The sequence below is a fragment of the Haplochromis burtoni genome, unplaced genomic scaffold, assembly GCF_018398535.1.
Source record: "Haplochromis burtoni strain Fernald_Lab_line unplaced genomic scaffold, NCSU_Asbu1 Contig_208, whole genome shotgun sequence".
NCBI classification, from domain to species: Eukaryota; Metazoa; Chordata; class Actinopteri; order Cichliformes; family Cichlidae; genus Haplochromis; species Haplochromis burtoni.
In genome coordinates, this window is record NW_024582569.1 from 109,768 (window position 1) to 129,707 (window position 19,940).

The 19,940-nt window shown below is 39.5% G+C and overlaps 1 protein-coding gene across 2 annotated transcripts in view; it reads left to right on the forward strand.

The window, feature by feature from the left end:
• Nucleotides 1-19,940, forward strand: part of csmd2 (CUB and Sushi multiple domains 2) — a 263,474-nt gene that overhangs the window by 62,590 nt on the left and 180,944 nt on the right. For both annotated transcript variants that reach the window (XM_042226362.1, XM_014338052.2), the window contains one exon: nucleotides 19,030-19,224. In XM_042226362.1, coding sequence (XP_042082296.1) covers nucleotides 19,030-19,224 — 195 coding nt within the window. The remainder of the gene's footprint in view (nucleotides 1-19,029; nucleotides 19,225-19,940) is intronic.

Genomic DNA, 19,940 nt, shown 5'->3' on the forward strand with positions numbered 1-19,940 from the left:
GAGATGGGATGAGGTGGAGACGTGCTTCTGAATATGCGCGCGAGTGCATGTGTGTACAGTGTGCTCAAGTATGTATCTGCATTTGAGACTAAGGTGATGAATTTCCTTTTGTACTTGGATGCATGCAGCACAAAGAAGAAGGCTTTGCAGTGGCTGGTGGAAAGCTCTGTGACTTATGCGCTCTTTTCTTTTATAGCTAATTGGCATATGTCTTTTTCACTGCCAACTGTTGATGTAGGAGTATGTGCTAGGTGTAAGCAATATGGCCCCAAAATCCTAGGACTTGGAATGCATTGAATGCCCATTTATGATTAGGTAGTTGAAAGGACAGACTTGCAGGAAAGAAGCACTTGAAATGTAAGGATACAAAGGTGGGATTGCCATGATTTCATGCCAGGTTCACTCACCAAAGACAAAAGGAGCAAAGGTTAAATTAAAAAAAAGAGTTGTCTGTATTGATCGGCTAGCAGGGATTATGTGTTAGCACTATGTGACAAAGACGCTCAGCAGGTGGGAGGGGAGGAAGGCTGGCGGATACGCTGCGACTATCAAGATGCTCAAGAAACTCTAGGCACTACCTCAGCAGACTTTTTATCTATTGTTTTGGATGGTGTGGTGTTTACTGGCTTGTTAACGCTCTTCTGTCACAGGTAAATTAGTGTGACAGTTTATTGATCCAGAAAGTGTTGAGGTGTCGGAGTTGAATGGAAATTCAGAAAGATTATATATAATCAACCTCTCACGTTTGTCAGGTATTTGATGCAGTCTTTCCCCTCAATTGCATTTTACCAGCTAGTTTGATTGGAATTAAACTTTTAACAGCGTAAAGCGTATTTGCCGAAGACTCCAGTAAAGGCCACTTGAATGAACCCGCATTTATCATTAAGTGGCTGTGGTATCTAATATATCATTAAGATTGCCTTGCACGCATGTTAACATCTGTGATGAAATACCCAGCGATGGCTATGAGCAGGAGCTGGTGCATTCTCTTTCATTGCTTTAATTGATATCAACCAAGCGGTTCCTTCTTGGCTGCTATGTTTAATCATTTCTCCGTTTACTAGGCGGCCCTAATGCGCAGCCATTCATCAGGCCAGATTTATTGATCATCCATCGCCAATTCTCTCTGGTCATCCATTTCAGACTTTATCGACAGTTGAGTATTTCACCTAAATGTCAAAAGGTCATATTTAAGATCAAGCATATTTGCTCTGAGAAGTTGTTAGTGTAGTCAACGCTTTGTTGACAGAGTCTCGGTATAGATTTTTTGATTGAATTTTTTTTTCTTATATATTTACCAATATGTGAATTTAATTGGAAAGCACTGACTGTTAATATACACATACTGAGTATTGGAAGGCATGGTTACTGATTAGCTATAAGATTGCTGATTGTTTTGTATTGGATTGTTAATAATGCTGTCTATACTGTGATAAATCCCAGTGCTGAATCTTTATGAATAGCACACACAAACACATAAACTAGGAAACAATATGGACAAACATTTAGATGCACAGAGGCATGCAGAAACAAGCGCGGCATAATATCATCGCCCCAATACACAATCACCTGGGTCAGCTGTGTTTGTTCTAGTTCTTCTTCACTTACAGAGAATCAATGTTTGCCATACTCAGTTGCATTCCATTGTTTTGACACCAACGGCGGCGAAACAGTCCGTGCCATTTCATGATGATTTATTTGGGGGTGGGTGGTGGGGAGAAATAAACCTTCTTCTCTAGACTACTCGGAGGCAGACAAATATCTTCACATAGTCACATAGAAACCAGGCCTTTAACTGATTCGTGTTTATCCTTGTGTTGATTTGTGTTCCTCTTTGAGTGTGTCACACTGTCTGCCTCTGTGTGCGCCTGACAAGCTCTTGCCTGAGCTCACAGTGCAAATGCGCCATCACTGAAGCATAAAGTGAAGCCACACCTGTTTGTTTTGTGATTGTCTCTTACCCATCATTTGGCATTGCAGCGTTCTCTGTTTGAGGCCTTAATTCACAGTTGCTATTCAGTGATGTAATGAGGCAAAGACTAGGAGCAAGTGGAGGTGTTTTGTTACAAAAGGCAGTGTGAGTGTTTTTAGCCTTTTTAGAGTGGGAGGGATGTAAAATTGACATATTTTGTATGAGTTAAATGTAGAGGTGCAAATGTTTATACATTTTGTTAGAGTATGATTTTAGATGACTAACACTTTTTTCACTCTTGTTGCCACAGGCTGGTAAAAGGTGGAAACAACATAATGCCTGTAAAAGAAGGGAAATACCGAAGGAGTGCACATGATATATTTATCTTAAAGCTGAACAAGGTTTTGATGTCTTCAAATCTGTCTCCAAGTTGAATGACAAGTAGTATGAACCAAAGAACTAACATAATTGACAGACATCAGTCACTTGTTTGCAATATGTCAGGGACGTCTGTGTGAAAGAGAGCCTGAACGATAAAGGAATTTTAAGACTGGTCTAAGGAGCCTGGAAAGAAAATAATTTTAAGACTGATACTTGGTGATTTGTTAATTTCAAAATCCAGTATTGTATATATCAGTAGGCTGATATAAACATATTTCCCTAACATTTGTGTTATTTGTTTACTTGTATAACCTCTGTCTTATTCTGCTCAGATCAAATACTTCTTGTTTTGTGGTGTTGCAAACATGTTTGCTGCCACCTTGGAGTGCCATCTGGTGGGTGGTGGACGTATTATGCAACGTCAAGACTCATAACATGGTTGGATGGTGTTTCTTCATTCTCTTCTTTACCTTTTTAGTTTTCATTTGTTAGATTTTATGAATGCCAGAACAGTTGAAGGTTGGCAAATAGTTAATATTGGGTGACAGGATTATGCCAGATTACCAACAGGCTGGATTGGTAATCTGCTATTTGCCTGGTGGGCCAACCCAGTTGTGGGCCAAAGGGTCAATATAATTGGGGTTTTTTTTTGGTCAATTTATTTCTACAGGCTAAAGGTCACTTCTTGTAGGGCAGCTGTGCACCAGCCCTGCAAGCACTGATAGCAGCCCATTGGTTTATTTTCATTGCTGTCACTGGATCGACCAATTAAATCTCTCTTAATTCAGCCAGCCCCTCCCCTACCTTTCCTGTGTGCCCATGCACCTTGTAGAACAGAATTTAGTGTGGAAGAAGTTGAGAAAAAGAAAGAGACGCTAGAAATAAATGCAGCAAAGTGTTTTGAAATACCGACATGCTAGCAGCTGTCAACTGTGGAACCAGAAACAACTAGTAAGAAGCCCTCGCAGTTGCAAAGAATTGCTGTTGCTAGCACTGGCCTTGGAGAAGTGCAAGAGGAGGGACAGCAGTCCCAACAAGAGAATTAGGAAGAGACAGAGGAAGGTGTAATTAACGTGGCAAGAAAATAGACGGAGGGTATAATTAGGAAGGGAGAGATTCATGTAAAATAAATGGCTACTTTGACCATGAGCCACTGCTAATAGCTAAAGTGTAGCTTTTAACTGTAACATGCTGCACTACAGTACAACTAAACAACTAAGATGTCAAACTTTTTTTTTTTTACTGGCCATTCATGGTGAGCCGCCTGGACCAAAAATACTGGGGCCAATTTTTGCTCCAGTCCAGACTTTTGTGTGATTATAGTGACCTGCCAATAAATTGGTTGGGCTTCTGTGAGAAATGTCCGGGTGATAGTATGAAGGGGCAACGAGAAAGTGACAAAGACCGCATTTACTTTAGGTACCACATGAGGTTGGTTCCAAAAGGTCAGTCAATATAGACTCTCATGTTTAAATTTCCAACTTTATAGTATTAAAAGTCATATTTACAGCATAGCACAAAATCCTGTAAACAGCATTTCTGTGGTGATTTTTGTTTTCTAACTCCTCCGCCTGGATTTTGGAGTTAGTTCTGTGGCCTTTTTGATTGATATGTATCCTAACACAGAAAGCTGTTGGGGTCTGTGTTTTTGTTGTTAGTGCCTTCTGAAGCATGCTAATGGGTTATCTGATCGAAATTAAGGCTTGAGTTTTGATTAGTGAAATTCTAGCATATTTTTCATCTGTTTCACCATTCAAATTTTCAACTGTTCTGCTCTTTCTGCTAATGCCAGCTATATCTTTTGGTGCTCATAACTTTTATACTTTTTGAGATATTAAGCTTTTTATGCCATTTTTTGGCCAATTTGGACCACATTATCAGTGTGTAACTAGTAACAAGTTTAGCTTGCCGGGATGAGCCATGTTTTAGCTCAGTGAGATGAGCAGCCATTCTCAGAGTGGGAGGCCCGAATTCAAATCCCGCTTATGGCGACAATTTTTTTAATTAGCATTTAAACTCTTTTCAACACATTTCTGCTTCTTTCAGCAGAAACTTTAGCTTTTGCACCTGTTTTCAGTGAAATTTTAAGTTTTTTCACCTCTTTTGAGCGGAATTTCAGTTTTTTCATCTCTTTTCAGCAGAAAATTCAAAGAGGTCACCTCTTTTCAGGACAATTTTCAGTTTCATCTCTTTTCAGCCACCTGAGAACCAGGTTAGCTCAGTGAGATGAGTAGCGTTCTTCAGACCAGGAGGCCCGGGTTCGAACCCAGCTCATGGCAACGTTTCCTTTCACTAGATAGTTCAACTTTTTCACCTCTTTTCGGTAAAAAATCTCAGCCTCTTCACCCCTTTTCTGCAGAATTTTCAGTTTTTTCACCTCATTTCAGCAAAAAATTCTTTCCACTACAGGGCATTCACACTGCATTTTCGCAGGAAATGCAACTTTTCTAGTTACCAGGTTATGTGTTTCTGCACAGTTTATGCTAACCATAATAGCTAGCTGTAGCTGATACCTTAGGAGTCCATCTTTTTGTGTTATTGTCCCTTTTGGCTCCAAAACAGCTGCATGATGCCAGTTAAAATTAAAAATAAAGCTTAAAAATGTACAGTCTAAAACCAGTTGTTTTCATCACAGTGTCTATGTCAGTGTTTAATAACGTCTACTTGGTGACACCCATGAAAATTACCCCAACTGTTTAAGACTATTTTTCTACTGGTTCATCTTCACAACCACTCCATATCTGTGTGTCAGAGTACAGCTACTGAATACTCTTCAAATGAAAAGAGCATGTTACATTCAATAGATATATTTTTTTTAATCTCTTTTATCTATGTAGAAAAAAATGGAACCAGTTTTAACTAGCAGTGCAAATTTTAAAATGTACACATAAGTAAAGACTTTTACAAAATACTTAAAAAACACAATTATATTGTTAATGGTGTTCATATTTATGAGCTTTGAGACCCACATCTAGTAATTATGACATCTGGATCTCATTACAGTAATGTAAAAAACCCCAAACAAATACGAAAGAAAAGTTGGGTGTTGTCAAATGCTTGTGACGTGGTCAGTGTGTACATGTTTACCCACCACGACCTAAAATTAAATTATGCCTCTGTGTATGGGGGATAATGTAGCTCTCGAAGAACGTGCTTTGAGTGAGATGATCACAGGGTTTATTTCTGGGTTTTACTTGGATCTCCCCCAAGTACCACATAATTTAGAGCCATCCTTTGGCTATTTCCAGAATGGCATGTGTACGGATTTGTAGTTCTGCTGATTTCATTGGATATTATCATTGTCGTTATGCTTCATTTATTTAAATCTAAAAAGAAAGAAAGAAAGAAAAACAGGGACCCTTAGCTTACATAAGTTGAAAACTAAATCATGACGGTAGGATCCACTATCCCCTGGGAACCTCAAAATAAGGGACTGGCTTGGGGAATATGTAGTGGGAAACCAGCATGCACAAAAGATACTTAACCTGAAATCACTCAGATACTTTTAGACCAGGAGAGGTTAAAGTAAAAACAAAAAAGAAAAGAAAAGAAAGGTAAACACTATTTAGACACGATTCTTTAATGAAATTTCTAATTATAGAAAAAACCTTGAGTCATGTTAAAAAAATAAGGCAACATAGCCCATGTTGGGGGTGGGAAAAGACAAGAGGTTAAATGGAGGATAGTAGCGCATCTTATGACAGATTATCATATTGTCATAATAGCGAGTCAGAATTAAAGGAATTTCTAATGCAGAACACTAGACATGTAACAGAACCCAGCAATTAAATTGATTTTATAATTACACAGCTCCTCCCATATAACTACAGTTCAATACTTGGTTGAATGTAGCATATTATACTATTGAAAATGATCTAACTGTGGTTTACTTGATGAAGATTACAGGCCCGGTAATAATATGAAGCGATTTTATACGTGCAACAGATGCTTCACGTGGAATCAGTGAAACCTCTCATAATAGAGGTAGAACAATTTAACTGTTCAAATTAGGCGTCTTCTCAGAAACTATTAACATTAACAAATTGTTTCTCAAGGCCCTTTCACAGCTTATTTTTTTGGTTAATTTAAACCCAGCACACCATTAAAAATGCATTGTCATGCTTTAACAACGGCCACACAGGCAGATCAGGCACTTGTGACCATGAGAAAAAAAAAAGACAACAGGATGAGCTAACTGGTGAAACAGAGCGTAAAGAAAGAGGGCAGCTCTCTGAGTTAGCGAGTGTACAGTACCCTGTTCTGCAACACTTTGATACTTCAGTTGACCTATTGTGCATGAAGGCCTTTATTAGAATGCTGGCATTTTGTTAACATGGTGCACAATATTATATTTTATTAGTTATAAAAGTGCCAGTCTGCATTAGAGCACCAGAAACCAGCAACTGATATTAAACAAAACTTGGGTTTAGTTATATGACTTTTTGTTTGTTTTTGCCCTTGTTAGGCTGGTAAGCAGTATAATAGCTATTTAGTTTAAAACCTCAATAAGTTTGAAACTTTTAAGCATTTTTTTTTTTCAAAGTTTACTTAAAGGACATGACAACAAAAAAAAGTCTGTTTGTCTACCATGGTGGTCATGGTTTACCAGGTATTTGCAACATTGCTTGCATATATCCATTTTTTGAAGGTTGTTCTCCACACAGCTCTAATCAATAATGCTTTGTTCATAAAGACCCAAGCTGTGAAATTGATGTTAGACACCACTGGCTGTGTTGCTCTCCTCAGACAGAGCACTCACCTGTATTTCCCTCAGGTTTAGCATTTTGAAACTACATTAAAGACAGAATCGATACAAATTTGCAGCAAATAGCACCTAATTTAGAAGAAGTAGTAATGAATGTATATAACCCTCAATTCTGGGAGACTTTTCAGTCAGTTTGCACTTTCGACTCCAACAAACCTGTCAGTTCTACTGCCAATATCCCATTTTAGACTGCCTCTCCTCTTATATAGCTACAATAACACAGCCATGTCAAACTAAAAGTGTCTTTTGCCCAATAATATTAATAACAATAATATTTAATATGGACTAAAAATGTGTATAAATAATCTTGTGCACAAATCGATAGCCATTATGAGTGTGAAAGGGAATAGGAAATTATCAGATATCAATATATTTATTTGCCTTTGATGTCAAGATCAGCGGTTTTAGATCAAAAATATATTTTTTCACACGCCTAAACATGGCACGAGATGAGTCTGGGATTCGCTCCTCTTTTACCACAGCAGACATCAGGGAAACTAAAAGACAGTGAAATTTAAGGAAAAGCTAATCTTAAATAAAGGTATTGATTAAACTTGCCAAAGTACCTCTGCTTCATCAAGCCATGCCTGGTTGATTCACTACCCAAGTCAGATAACTAAAGTCATGAAAAAGTAAAGTGAACGAAAGAAGACATGGTTAATGAGGTGTGGATTGAAGTGACATCTGATCTCCCCTGATGAGTTGATGGATGCCTCTACACATTTATTGTTAGGATGTTTATTGCTCTCATACTGCATACCCACAGTGTATTGAAGTCATATCTCCATGTGTACAACATGTAAATTGGAAGTGCACTGACTTATATATTAATGAGCGTACCCACCACTGCATACAAAGAAAAGAGATGCATTTGTTTTCCTGCGTCCCCCCCAAAACCTACACGTTTATGCATCAACACTTCCCCTCGCAATGTCCTCTCTGGTGGGCCCTTACTGTTTCCAAGGCAACCTGCAGAGTGGGGGGAAGAGGATTGGCTCAGGGAATGGCAAAGCAAGACAAAATGCAGGAAAACAACAGGCACTGAGAATTCTAGTTTATGCCCCACCTGCAGGACCTCTGAGGGTCCACCTGTCTTTTAAATTTGGCCGTCAAACAAGAATGGTGTTGACACCCACTGCCTGGGTTGCCATGAAATTTTGAATGAATACTAATTTACCCAAGGGGATAAATATTAATGTGTTTTGACTGTTGTGATGTTTCAGTGACAGTGTTTCTAGACACATGCTGAGGTGAAATTGTTCATTTTGTAATGATGAATTAAAGTGTCCACCGTAAATACAAATGTTAAAGAATTTATTTCGCCAAAGGAGACTACTGTGTGGAATTTTCTTCTTGTGTTGTAATTTGCTGCAAGCAAAACACTATTCAGTATTCTTTAGCACCCATTCATCTGTTCTTTCAAGGCCACTTCCAACCCAAACCACGCTCAAGTGCATAACTGTTGCAGACGACACAGTTTGTGCTGGACCTCATTTTGGTCGTTTTGAATGAGTTCCACACAGGCGTTTTTAACGCTGTGAGCTTCTAACTGGACTAATTGCAGCAATTCATCCTGATTTCTTCCTACACATTTTAATAAATATGTTCTACTAAATTGTGTAAATTCTTGTAATTCTACTCTCAGAATTCTACTCGCAGATAGCAGGTTGAGTTAATCAGCATCAGTTATTTTAATTAATTTTTAGCCACTTTGGCGACAGTGGGAAGGAAAAACTCCCTTTTAGCAGGAAGAAACCTCCAGCAGCACCAGGCTCAGGGAGGGGCGGACATCTGCCGTGACTGGGTACTTGGTGTTAGCACTAATTCTTTAATTAACATTTTTTAGTTTTCTAAGCACCTTTATGAGGATATGGCATGGCTTATTTTTTCTTTCATTAAGTAACAAGAAATGTGAAATTAAGTAGGTTTCATTTTTAAAACACAAAATGATTAACAGTGGAACATGTACATAGGTTCTGGGTTCCAAAGGAAAGTACCTTAAACCTGCTTTCTATCTGAAGACTGCCAGATGGCATTACAAAAAGACTTCTGGTCCCATAGAAGTCAAAATACCTTTCTGACTTGACCTCTGTAAACACTTTTTTGTTGGATTTATGGGCTCAGTCACTCATTTTGGTCATACTATGTTTCAAAAAGGAGGATTATCCCAGATATGCAAGCACTTTCACAGTCAAACCTTCCCCACCATGTCACATCCAGTTCTTTGAAACCAAAATGGTGACAGTGAAAACGCTAATCTCAAGGCTTCAAAACAGGCCTTCAGAAACCAGTGAATGATGTCACCATGGATAAGTCCACCTTTTATACTGTCAACTGCCCCACACTGCCCCCTGTACCCTCACCCCAGAAATACATTACATTTTTGTAAAGAATGATCAGGATCAATGATAGTTTTAAAGGGAAAGATGAGTCTTATTGTTGTATTGATTTCAAGTGTTATCTCTCAGTCCTTATCACGTTTAAGGTTTGATAGACTTGTTTTAATTCAATTCTCCGATCTCAGAATTGCACAATGCTCTGTGTAATGCCAAATCAGCTGTATCGGTACACCTTCATTATTACGACACACGCTGTAGTGCAGTATCACCAGTGATGAACTGTGAGCCATTTAGCAAACCAGTGCACCAGATATTCACGTATGATCTTCTTAATTCAGTGTAAATGTCCCTGTGTGCACCTGTGTACGTGAGCTTGCAGTGGTGACCACAGGATTTCTGCGATTTTATTGTTTGAAAGAGTAATGTCAGTAGAGAGATAAGCCTGGGAAGCCAGGGGGATATAGATACTTCAATCCAGACAGAGTCAAGGCTGTACACAGATGTACTGATCTCTCCTCCCAGCTCCCTCAGCTCTGTCTCTCATCTGTCTTCTGGCTTTCCTTGAAGTCTCTCATGCTCCCTGATCCCTCTTAGTTTAGTCTCATATATAGTGAATGGCTACTGAATGGCACATTATTCCGTTTTGCAGACATTGTCAGCAGCCATCAATTCTGTATGAGCTCTCCTTCACACCTCAGCGCCTCCCACACAGGAACTGGCCCTTTTACTGCACCTGCTGTTGTGTGCGTGGGAAATGAGAATATCTTGAGTTCAATCCGGTCTGTATTTATATGCATTCTTGTGTGTGTGTGTGTCTTTTATTGTGTTTGCGCAATAAATCTCGTGAATCCTCAACCAAGAACCACTGAGGCAGCGACACACAGTGAAACATTAACTATTACCTGCACCCACAGTTGCACTTATAAACACTGTCAAATGTGATTACACTCAGCAGTACTGATAAGGGGTTTCCCCTGCCTATCTAAATCTGGCTAAGCGAAGTAATCAAAATGCATCACTACAATCTAGTTCTGCAGAGAACACGGCACAGGTACTGAAATACCAATTTGTGATGAAATTAAAAACATGTTAAGGTAAATTTATTAAATCAAATGAAATTCTTTCAATTATTTTTGGTTTCTGGCCTTTGTAGTGTGCAATTTAGATGAAATCCTCTATCCTAAAATGAGTTACCTTGGTAGTTTAGGTCCAGACTCCCAGAAAACTGTAAGTTTTTATATCAAATAGATTGGATGTGGCATGTGGATATTTTTTTCAAAGTATCAACAAAGTGTGAAGAAGTAAAACTACTATTCCTTCAAAATGAAGACAGAAAGCAACAAGGCCGGGGGGGGAGTTAATTTTTGCATTCTCAGCCTCTCTAAGCAGAAGTGATGGGTGTTGCCAGCTTTTGTCCTGCCCATGTGTAAGGAACAGCAGGCATTGATTGAATTGCTGCTTGACAAAGCAGAAACTGCTTATTGAGCTAATGCACCTGTGTGTTGGAATCGATCTTGCAATGTCACTTGCAAATGCGTGGCAGGAAGATGTAGAGGAAAGAAAGGGACACGCAGAAGGGATTGGAAAGAGGAATTTGGTAAGACTTTAGTTTAGTAACGATAGTTTCTATTTTCCTTTCCCCATATCTCCTGTGCTTATTTCTATTCTAATAATCTGTGGATGTCCTGTTTGCCTCTCTGCTACGTTTCTTACATTTGGGACCTCCCTTGGTATTTTTATAGCCTACTTGATTGTTAAGATTTCAGGTCAGCTGTTTGTATGAGTTGTGACTTTGTTACAGTCCGGTGTTTACATGAGGAAAAGCATGATTATGAATATGCCGTGCATTTGATTTAATCAGCAGTTTATTCATTTGGCAGAAGTTTGTTCGCCTCCCGGAATAAGATATCTATTGTCTTTTGAGCATAATGGTCACTGTTAATCTTATTTTCTTCAGGGCACAGTTTCCAAGCCATAGATTTAGTCTAGTCCTAGACCATAAACTTTTTTAAGTGGAGGTATGCATTGACTTTTTTTTTCCAATTCCTGGTCAAGGCTTAATGAAATCTGCTGTAATCATTTGTAATAAAAGACAAACTATCCACAGAGCACAAGTTCAGCTTGGAAAGTTCAATTTTTAGTTTGCTTCCTTACTATAGCTGGTATATAAAAGCCGGATACAGCTTCTTTGTCTGAAAAGTGAAGCCAGTGTGGAAGTGCTTTAAACCTACATTCCTACTAGTGACCAGGAAGGGATAATAAGAGGCATATGGTTGCAAAACGAACAGGTATCCAACCAAAAGATCATAGCGCTATATATGAGAGCAGCCTTCAGCTGCCTTGATATGACCTCAGTGAACACTTTATTGATGAGTTTAAAGTCTGTTAAATACAAGGGGATACTCATTTAGTATACAATGGTCTTGAATCAAAAAGGCCTATAAAGCAGGACATTGTTTGGGGCAGACCTACTTCTTGATTGTTCTGTTATTAGTGTTCAGTATAAGTTAGATTCATGTCTCTCTTGTCACACACAACAGAAAGATGGCAACAGAAGCGCTTACAGTGGGATTTCACCAGCTGATCAGTGGCGTTACAATGTCTATGTCCAACTTTTATATACAGTCTATAACTATGAAACATATTCATTGTATGTACAGGAGGAACACAGCAGAAGAAGATTAGAAAGTTAAGTAATTTAAAACAGTAAAATTGTTTAGGTTCTAGCCCACTGGTTTAACCTACTGGTTAATTATGTTTTAGGTCATTTAAACAGGGCATTTCTAATCTGATTTGGCTTTTGGACAAATAATAATTAGAATATTAAAGTTCATGTATTTGGTGCCACTTATTAGAGTCTTGTATCTTCCCTCATTAATCATCTGTTCATCAGTGTGCCTGCGTCCTTTCCTGCTTTGTCCCCTTGTCTTTGGGTTTCCTTTTTGGAGATTTATTTTTGGTCTGACCTGAGCTGTGCTTTGCCTGCTTGGACGACTTTTTCTTATTTTTGCTTCCTTGTTCAAAGTTTGTTCCACTCTAGTAAATTTCATTAAAGTTAATTGTTGCTTTTTATGACCTTTTTAGGTTATTATACCCCACATGTAGCCTCTCTTTCAACATAATACAAGTATGTAAATTCCTGCACAGATACATAAAGGCATAAATAGGCTTAAGAGAGTTGAGTCAGGCTGAAGTCAGAGCCAGGAACTGCAATTTCTTTCAATTCATGATGGCGCAAAATCTTTGCAGCTGTTTAGTTCTTACCACCTGCCTGTTTGGATCTCTCTTGCAGTCTTGCGTGAAAATGAGTTGGATTAAATTACCGTTACACACAATCGCGTCTTTTCCCATTGTGTTGCTTTGTATTTATTTACAGTGATGTAACTTGTATGGAAGGAAATTGGAAAGAAAAAAAAGCAAATGAGACGAGTCAAGTCAGGAAATAGCAAATCTCTGCGTAGTGCATGGATTTTATTCTGCACCTCCGTAGTATCTCTCAAGCTATATTTGTGCACATATAGTTTATCTGCTCTGTTACACTGTCAATCATGCATCTTCTACTCCCATCTGATACATGGCAGAGAGAGTGATGTTGCATCAACTTTACAGAGACAGGCTCCAACCTGTGTCTCTACATCCCTTCAACACGCTTCAATGCTCTTCTTTCTTGCACTTTCTGTAATTTTTAGATATATAGTCTCTGTCCCTCCTACTACTGTCGACTTAACCAAAGTAAAACAAACAAATCTATCCTCGAACAAAGCTCTCTTTTCCCCCTATCATTTTGCTCTTGCAGTTGATGACATGCAGCTTTTTACAAAGGGATCAAAAAGTATTCATACCCTTGTTGTTTTTGATTGTTTGTTTTATTGAATTTTGGTTTATTGAATTCACATTTCAACAATGCATTTGCAGAAACGTGACTACTGCCAAAGAGTCTTCAACGGAGGACTAAAAAGGGACTGAACTCTTCATGACCAAATTCTGTTTCTGAGTTTTGTGAATTTGCAAAAAAAGAAAAAAAGAAATCTCAAAACCGGTCGTTACTTTGCTATTATCAGTTGTTAAGTTGCTCATGTGACACCTTTTACTACACCACTACAGATTCATGATGCCTTTATTTTGCAACGTAAGCCTTTTCTAATAATTGTTTTGTGACAGATGCGTTGTGCGGTGTGCAAGGGCAGATAGCTTTTCCTTCTTCTGGAGAAAGAGAAAATGACAAATAGAGAAACAGGCTTGAACACACCCAGGAAGTGAGCACATCAATCATACTGGGGTCAAAGGCTACCCCATCTTCTGTTCTAGGAAGCAGGAATGAGTGAGGATGGGGAGTAGAGGCAAGGTGATGAAAAGAACGTGAGGGATGGATGATGCGATGGATGGCAAGGTGCCTGTGCTGATTGTTTGTGTGCACTTTGGCGTGTTCGCATGCTTCTACTTCTAGCTGCTGTGTGTTGTAGAATTAGCTACACTGATGGATGAGGACGACCACTTGCAGCGAAAGCGCTTAAAGCACATGGGCTCCAGGGACAGGCCTTGTCACAATCACCCATCCAAGTGACTTATGGACCTGCCATGAGGAACACCAAATGGCTGGTGCTGTTGGGTGGGATGCAACCAGTTGGAAAGGAATAGTCCATATAACGACATGAGCCAAACTCGGTGGAAGAAATGCATGTCTCTTCTTGAAAACAGGAACTACTAAGGCCTGCTTTATTTCCTTATGAAAGCTGTAAATTGTGTGGAAAATAATTCAGATATATAAAAACATGTAAAGTTAAAGGAGAAAAAAGTGAACAAATATTTAAAATGTTATGTTGCTTTTTCCCCCCCTCAAGCTTCTCCCATTTTCTTACTTTCTATGTTTAGGATTTAGCCTGCAGGTATGAATGGAACAGACTGTGATAAATGAGCTTTTAAATGCTGGTTGTCTTTATACACCGCTGCCTCGGTATTCTAGTTTTTTTCTGTTATGTAAAGAGAGGCGTCACTTTTGCTCAACTTGTATTTTTGTTTTCTGGAGCATTCCAAAGGGAGAACAGCAAAGCCAAGACAAAAACTTCATTTCGCTTCCTTTGTGCGAAGCAAATACATCTTTTTCTATCCTGCTGCTCATTGGTAACTGCTTCACATTGTGGGAGTAAAGGCAATATTGATGATTCACCGGCAGGTTAAAAATGTATGTGCTATATCTGCGCTCCAGGCCTAGCCCTGTTTGGGGATTGCATGGGTAATGGCACTATTAGACTTAATTTACTGCCCAAACTAATAACCTGAAATGAAGAGTGTGATGGGATTATTACGTGCAGACACACAGAGACACACATGGATGTGTATTAGAGTCCATGCATTCCCATACTTAACACATCTCCACTCTGACAGTGCTGCACCCTCAGTCATTTTTAATTCAGTGAAATCAGCCAGCTGGTTCATCTCTCTGTCTCTGTCACTATTTTGTAGACACACAAATGTACACATCCAGTCTGTGTTCATGCCGTCTTTTTCTCACGCATCTGTCATCCCAGTCTAAAAATAGACCTCACAGACATTCTGACTGTAAGAAGGAAAAGCACAGGTGTAACTAATAACATTACCGATGGCTCCGTTCCATTTAGGCATGCCGGTAAGCCAACATGTACAATATCAGGGCTCTAGTACTGGCACATCTAAAATGGAATGCAGCCAGTGTTGATGCTGTTATTTACTCAAGTCAAACTGTCGGCTGTAAGAATGAGCTCTGTTCCTGTGCATCACTCCATGTTTCTGTCTTCCTCTATCCTTTGCCTTCAGTATCAAACACTCACAGTGACTTTGATTCAGACTCACATGGTTTAATGACAGGGTCAAAATCATTTCCTGCTTGGCAACAGAGCCCCCTGTGGCCAAACTGCAGCACTAAAAAAAGTCAGTCCCAGCAGCTAATATGCTAATCCAGCAGAGTCCTTGTGTATATGCTAATGTGGTAATGTTGGAAGGGAAGCTGTAATAAGGTAGCATCGGCTGGTCAAAATAAAGGCTGGGAATTGACAAGTCAGCCTGTCATTAGAGTAGTGGATTGTGCCAGAGGGAGAGTACAAAAGTACTAACCAGGTATTTTAAAAGGTAAATCAGCAGCAAGTCGCGTAGGGCATCTTTAGCGTGTGAGCAGGTGTTCTGCCTTCAACAGATGATGGGAAACACCTGCTGTGAAATCACTGATTGGGATGGAGCCAGAAGTGCAAAGTGCAGCTGTGAGTCACTACTGGTTTTACTCTTAAAAACCCTCTTCAGAAGAATAGGGAAATGTTAGGGGTGTGGAATTGGCTCAGATGTTTTGCTGTTGGTTAACAGTGTTAAAGCCAGGGAATATCCATAGATAGCAAACATACTGACTCATTTAATCAGGGAATTCTGGTTGACATGGTGAGACCAACCCATTCAGCCCTGTGCTCCATAATCACTTTACACAGTGTGTTGGTGCTTTTATGTATATTTGTGCATCTACGGATCCAATGTATAAATACTGGAATGTATTAACTTTCTCTGACATTTGCAAATGAAAGTAATTTTTATTCTGTCAGTCAAAAATACCTTCTTCCAAATATGAAAATTAAACATGAAGATACTTTATGTAAAGATTCAGTGCAGAGTTTAATTCAAATGTTGACCACAAGGGGCAGTGTTTTACCTGTTAAGGCCTTTATACACCGGACACATAAAACCCATGTGAATATTTTGCATGTTACAAATATGGATCAGACTCACCTACTTATCCTATCTTAATAGGGCAGCCGTTCGCACTGGCCACATAATTTTGCTGGACAGATTTGCCAATTTTTTACATTTTTTTAAAGTTCACACAGTTCGACACTTCTCCGGGTCAATCGGCTCTCTGAAATGACTTCTCTGCCTCCTCACGTGTGGCCCCACCTCTGCCAACAAGAGTTCAAACTGAAATTCTTCCTGCTCCTGCCTTCTCATGAGAATTGGACAAACCCAGACTCTCCTTCTGTTTTTGTTTTGTTTTGTTTTTTTTACCTCATTATCGCTTGATGTGAACTTAATTTAGGATTATTTCTCCACCTCTTAGTGGTACAAATGGTATTGCATAAAGGCACAGCCTGACCAGTTTGACTTCAGTTAATATCCTTTCAACACAATACTGTATGTATTGTGTTGAAAGGATATTAACTGAGTGGCTGTGTCTTCACATTCTGTTAATAACCTTTATTAGTTTTCAAAGTTTTGAAACGATTTTTACACACAGGAATTTACAATGAATATCTTTAAGCAGATGCCTTATTGTGTTTCTTTAAGAAATCTTGCTCATGCTATGATTTTCAGTCCTGCAAATATGAACACAGACAGTTAAAATTTGTATCTAACCATGACTTAGATATGAGTTCCACCTTCGCAATCATATTTTTTTTCTTACCATCTGAATCAACCCATGTAAGCTGTTTACACATATAAACTCCTGAAAATGTCAGGAGGATACGGTTGGAAAGCTGTCTGAAGTTGTCTCTCAGACAATGTTCCGACAACGTCTAGCACACAGCGGGGTGCAGTTTGCATCAGCCGCTTTCTAGCTACTGGAAACACTGCGGTTTTAGAAAAAGGTGTCTGCTTAGTAAAGCATGCAGTGGGCAGGGCACCCACTCGGTAGCTGTGGTGTACAGGACAGATAACTGCAATAATCTTACATTGACGCAAATCATGGGTATCAGACGTCACAAGAACCAGGGTGCATGCATTTTAAACAGTGTAATGTCTGACTTGGAATGTCTGGAAAAGTTCAGAGCTGCAGTGCATTTGCAAAAAACAGCTGTAGGCAATCCTGACTTGAACTACTGTATAATGTATTCAGCTTAAAATGAGGAATAAAATTAGGAGGAAGGCGAGGTTGGCGGTGTCAAAAACACACATGATGTTCGAGAAGGAGCCCGGGGTTTGTGTGAGACTATTTTTAAGTTTAGTTTTACTTTTATTTTCGCTTGCTGTTACGTCTGTGCAACAAAACTACTTGGTTAAGGTTAACAAGAGATTATAGTTTAGGTTAAAATATACCGGTACATAAAGTGGCTTGTGACACATTTTAAAACTTAACTAAAAGTTGTAATAAGCTACTTACATTAACAACATTTTCTTTCCGTTAGCTTCACACCTGGGAGTAGCAGAGTATGCTCGCACACACACAAAGACATTTCAAATCGCACTCGTAGAGGTCATGTTTGTTGTCTGCTGCGTGGACTGGACACAAACTGTTTGCAGTTTATTTACCAGCCAGTTAATTCCACAGCTCAAGCTCTGTAGAATGCACTATGGGGTGAAATGATTGATCCGTCCTTGTTAGACCTTGCTGTAAGCAAGTCTTTAGCTTAGACTAGAGTGAGGAAACCTGAAACATGAAAACAAACAATCACAAGAAAGAAAGAAAAAAAAGATAAAAAGGGGGTTTTAGGGTTTGACTTAAAGCATTTCTTGTGTCTGTCAAAGAAGCACAACAAAAAGATCATTGCATTATATTTTTCCCAAGAAAAGGATCACAAGAAGCATCTTAACATGCCAGTCATGCACTCGTCTTTATGAATGTTAAGAGCTAGTTATTTAAACAAATGACAAACATTTTCTAATTAAAGAAAAGGCAAATTTTTCTTAAGACATGCTTTTTTCTTGGGCAGTCAGTAAGAGAAGACTAAAAATATTTTATTTATTTATTTTTTGGTAATACGTTATAGAGCTGGAGACATTAGATAGGATAAAAAAAACTTGAGTGTGGTTTGAGCACGATGGCGAGGTGCCAGCGAGCTGTGTTTCTGTGTAGGAGCCATTCTGTCCTCGCTGGAGTTCAACCCAGTTCCTGTTGAGGGACTGAGCTTCATCCAAAGTCCAGCACATGTTCTGGCCAGGTCCCTCGCTGTGTGGGAGTGTGTGACCGGGACAGTAAGCTGGGTGACACAGAGTACGTGTGTGTGTGTGTGTGTGTGTATGATGTATGTTTGGTCATTGCCCTTTTGCTCACACTCTAAGGATTTACTGTCTGAAATGCAGAGCAAAGCTCTAATCCACTGCACTCCTATATAGTACTGTAGCAGTGTGACTTAGCTGTTCAGGCGTAAGTCATTAAGGTACATGGAAACTGTGTCTTTCACTGGAACATAACATGAGCTCACAGACACGAGATTGGCTGAACTTCCTCTGAACTTGATTTACATAATAATACATAATTAGTCAAGGTTCTACCAATAGTGAGCGTGCTCCTTTGCATGCACCTACATGATTGCACAAGCAGTGATGGTCAACATAGCGTGCTCAAGCGACTACCCTGATAGGTAAAACAGCACTTAGTGCATTTGGAATTTCTCGACTATGTCAACTTCTGTCGGAGCTCTGCTACTACATTTAACTATGTGCACACATCTCAGAAGATACGATTTTATCTGTTTATCTGTTTGTTTTGGAAAGATGTTGCTGCTTGGGTCAGAAATGTTGCCATGAACAGATGGCTCTGTGTGTCGTTATCTGTCATCAGACTTTCCCTCGTTTTCTGGCCCTTGGCAGTGCTAACGTGATGCAGTGCCACATACTTTACCACAACCCGCCTCGTTTACTGTCAGTTTTCTCTCCCCCCCCCTCTTCTATTTCTACAGCTTTGCCCAGCTACACTTGTGGTAATCCTGGAAAGCTACTCAACGGCCACCAGCAGGGGTCTACTTTTAATATCGGGGACAAGATCCGCTACAGCTGCAGCCCGGGCCATGTTCTAGAGGGTCATACCACCCTGTCCTGCCTTGCCACTTCAGCTGGTACTGCTGCCTGGGATTTCCCCCTTCCTTACTGCAGAGGTAAGTATGAAGCTCAGCAGAAGGCCGTCTGTTATAAGGGACCTTTTGGCTAAATTTTTACATGTTAATTGAATCTGTTTTCAGTGCTTTTGCGTGAACTCTTCAGAGATATTTGAGGTCTTTCATTTATTTTTATGGAAAAAAGTTCATGCTTTGTTTAAAAGAAAGAAGAAAAAGAAACAAGAAATCTGCTTTGGTTATATCTACTAGTTGCTATAAAAAATAACTGACCTTGTTTTTGGAATGAAGAGCAATCGGTCTCACTCATTTAGTCTTTTCTCCACCAGGTGGATAAACCAGCTTCTCCAGCCCGCATGCACCGACATACAGTATATTTACACATGCCTCTACATGACCTGACACTGGTTTTCGGTGGTTATTCTGATATCTTATTTACCATGGCAGGACCTCATGTGTTAGCTCCCAGTCAGGCGCTCGTGCCAGTTGTCCTTCCCTGCGAGCACCCCTGTGGCAGCGACACCTGCCAGTGCATGTTGTCTGACACAACATGAGGATTCTTGAAAATACTTATACACTGTAGGCAAAAGTGACACTATAATACTTCAGTTTACAAGATTGGTCTTTGAATAAAAGATTAATTCCTAGAAAACTGCTTGACCATCTATATTCATTTGCTTTCTTGTGTGTGTGTGTGTGTGTGTGTGTGTGTGTGTGTGTGTGTGTGTGTGTGTGTGTGTGTGTGTGTGTGTGTGTGT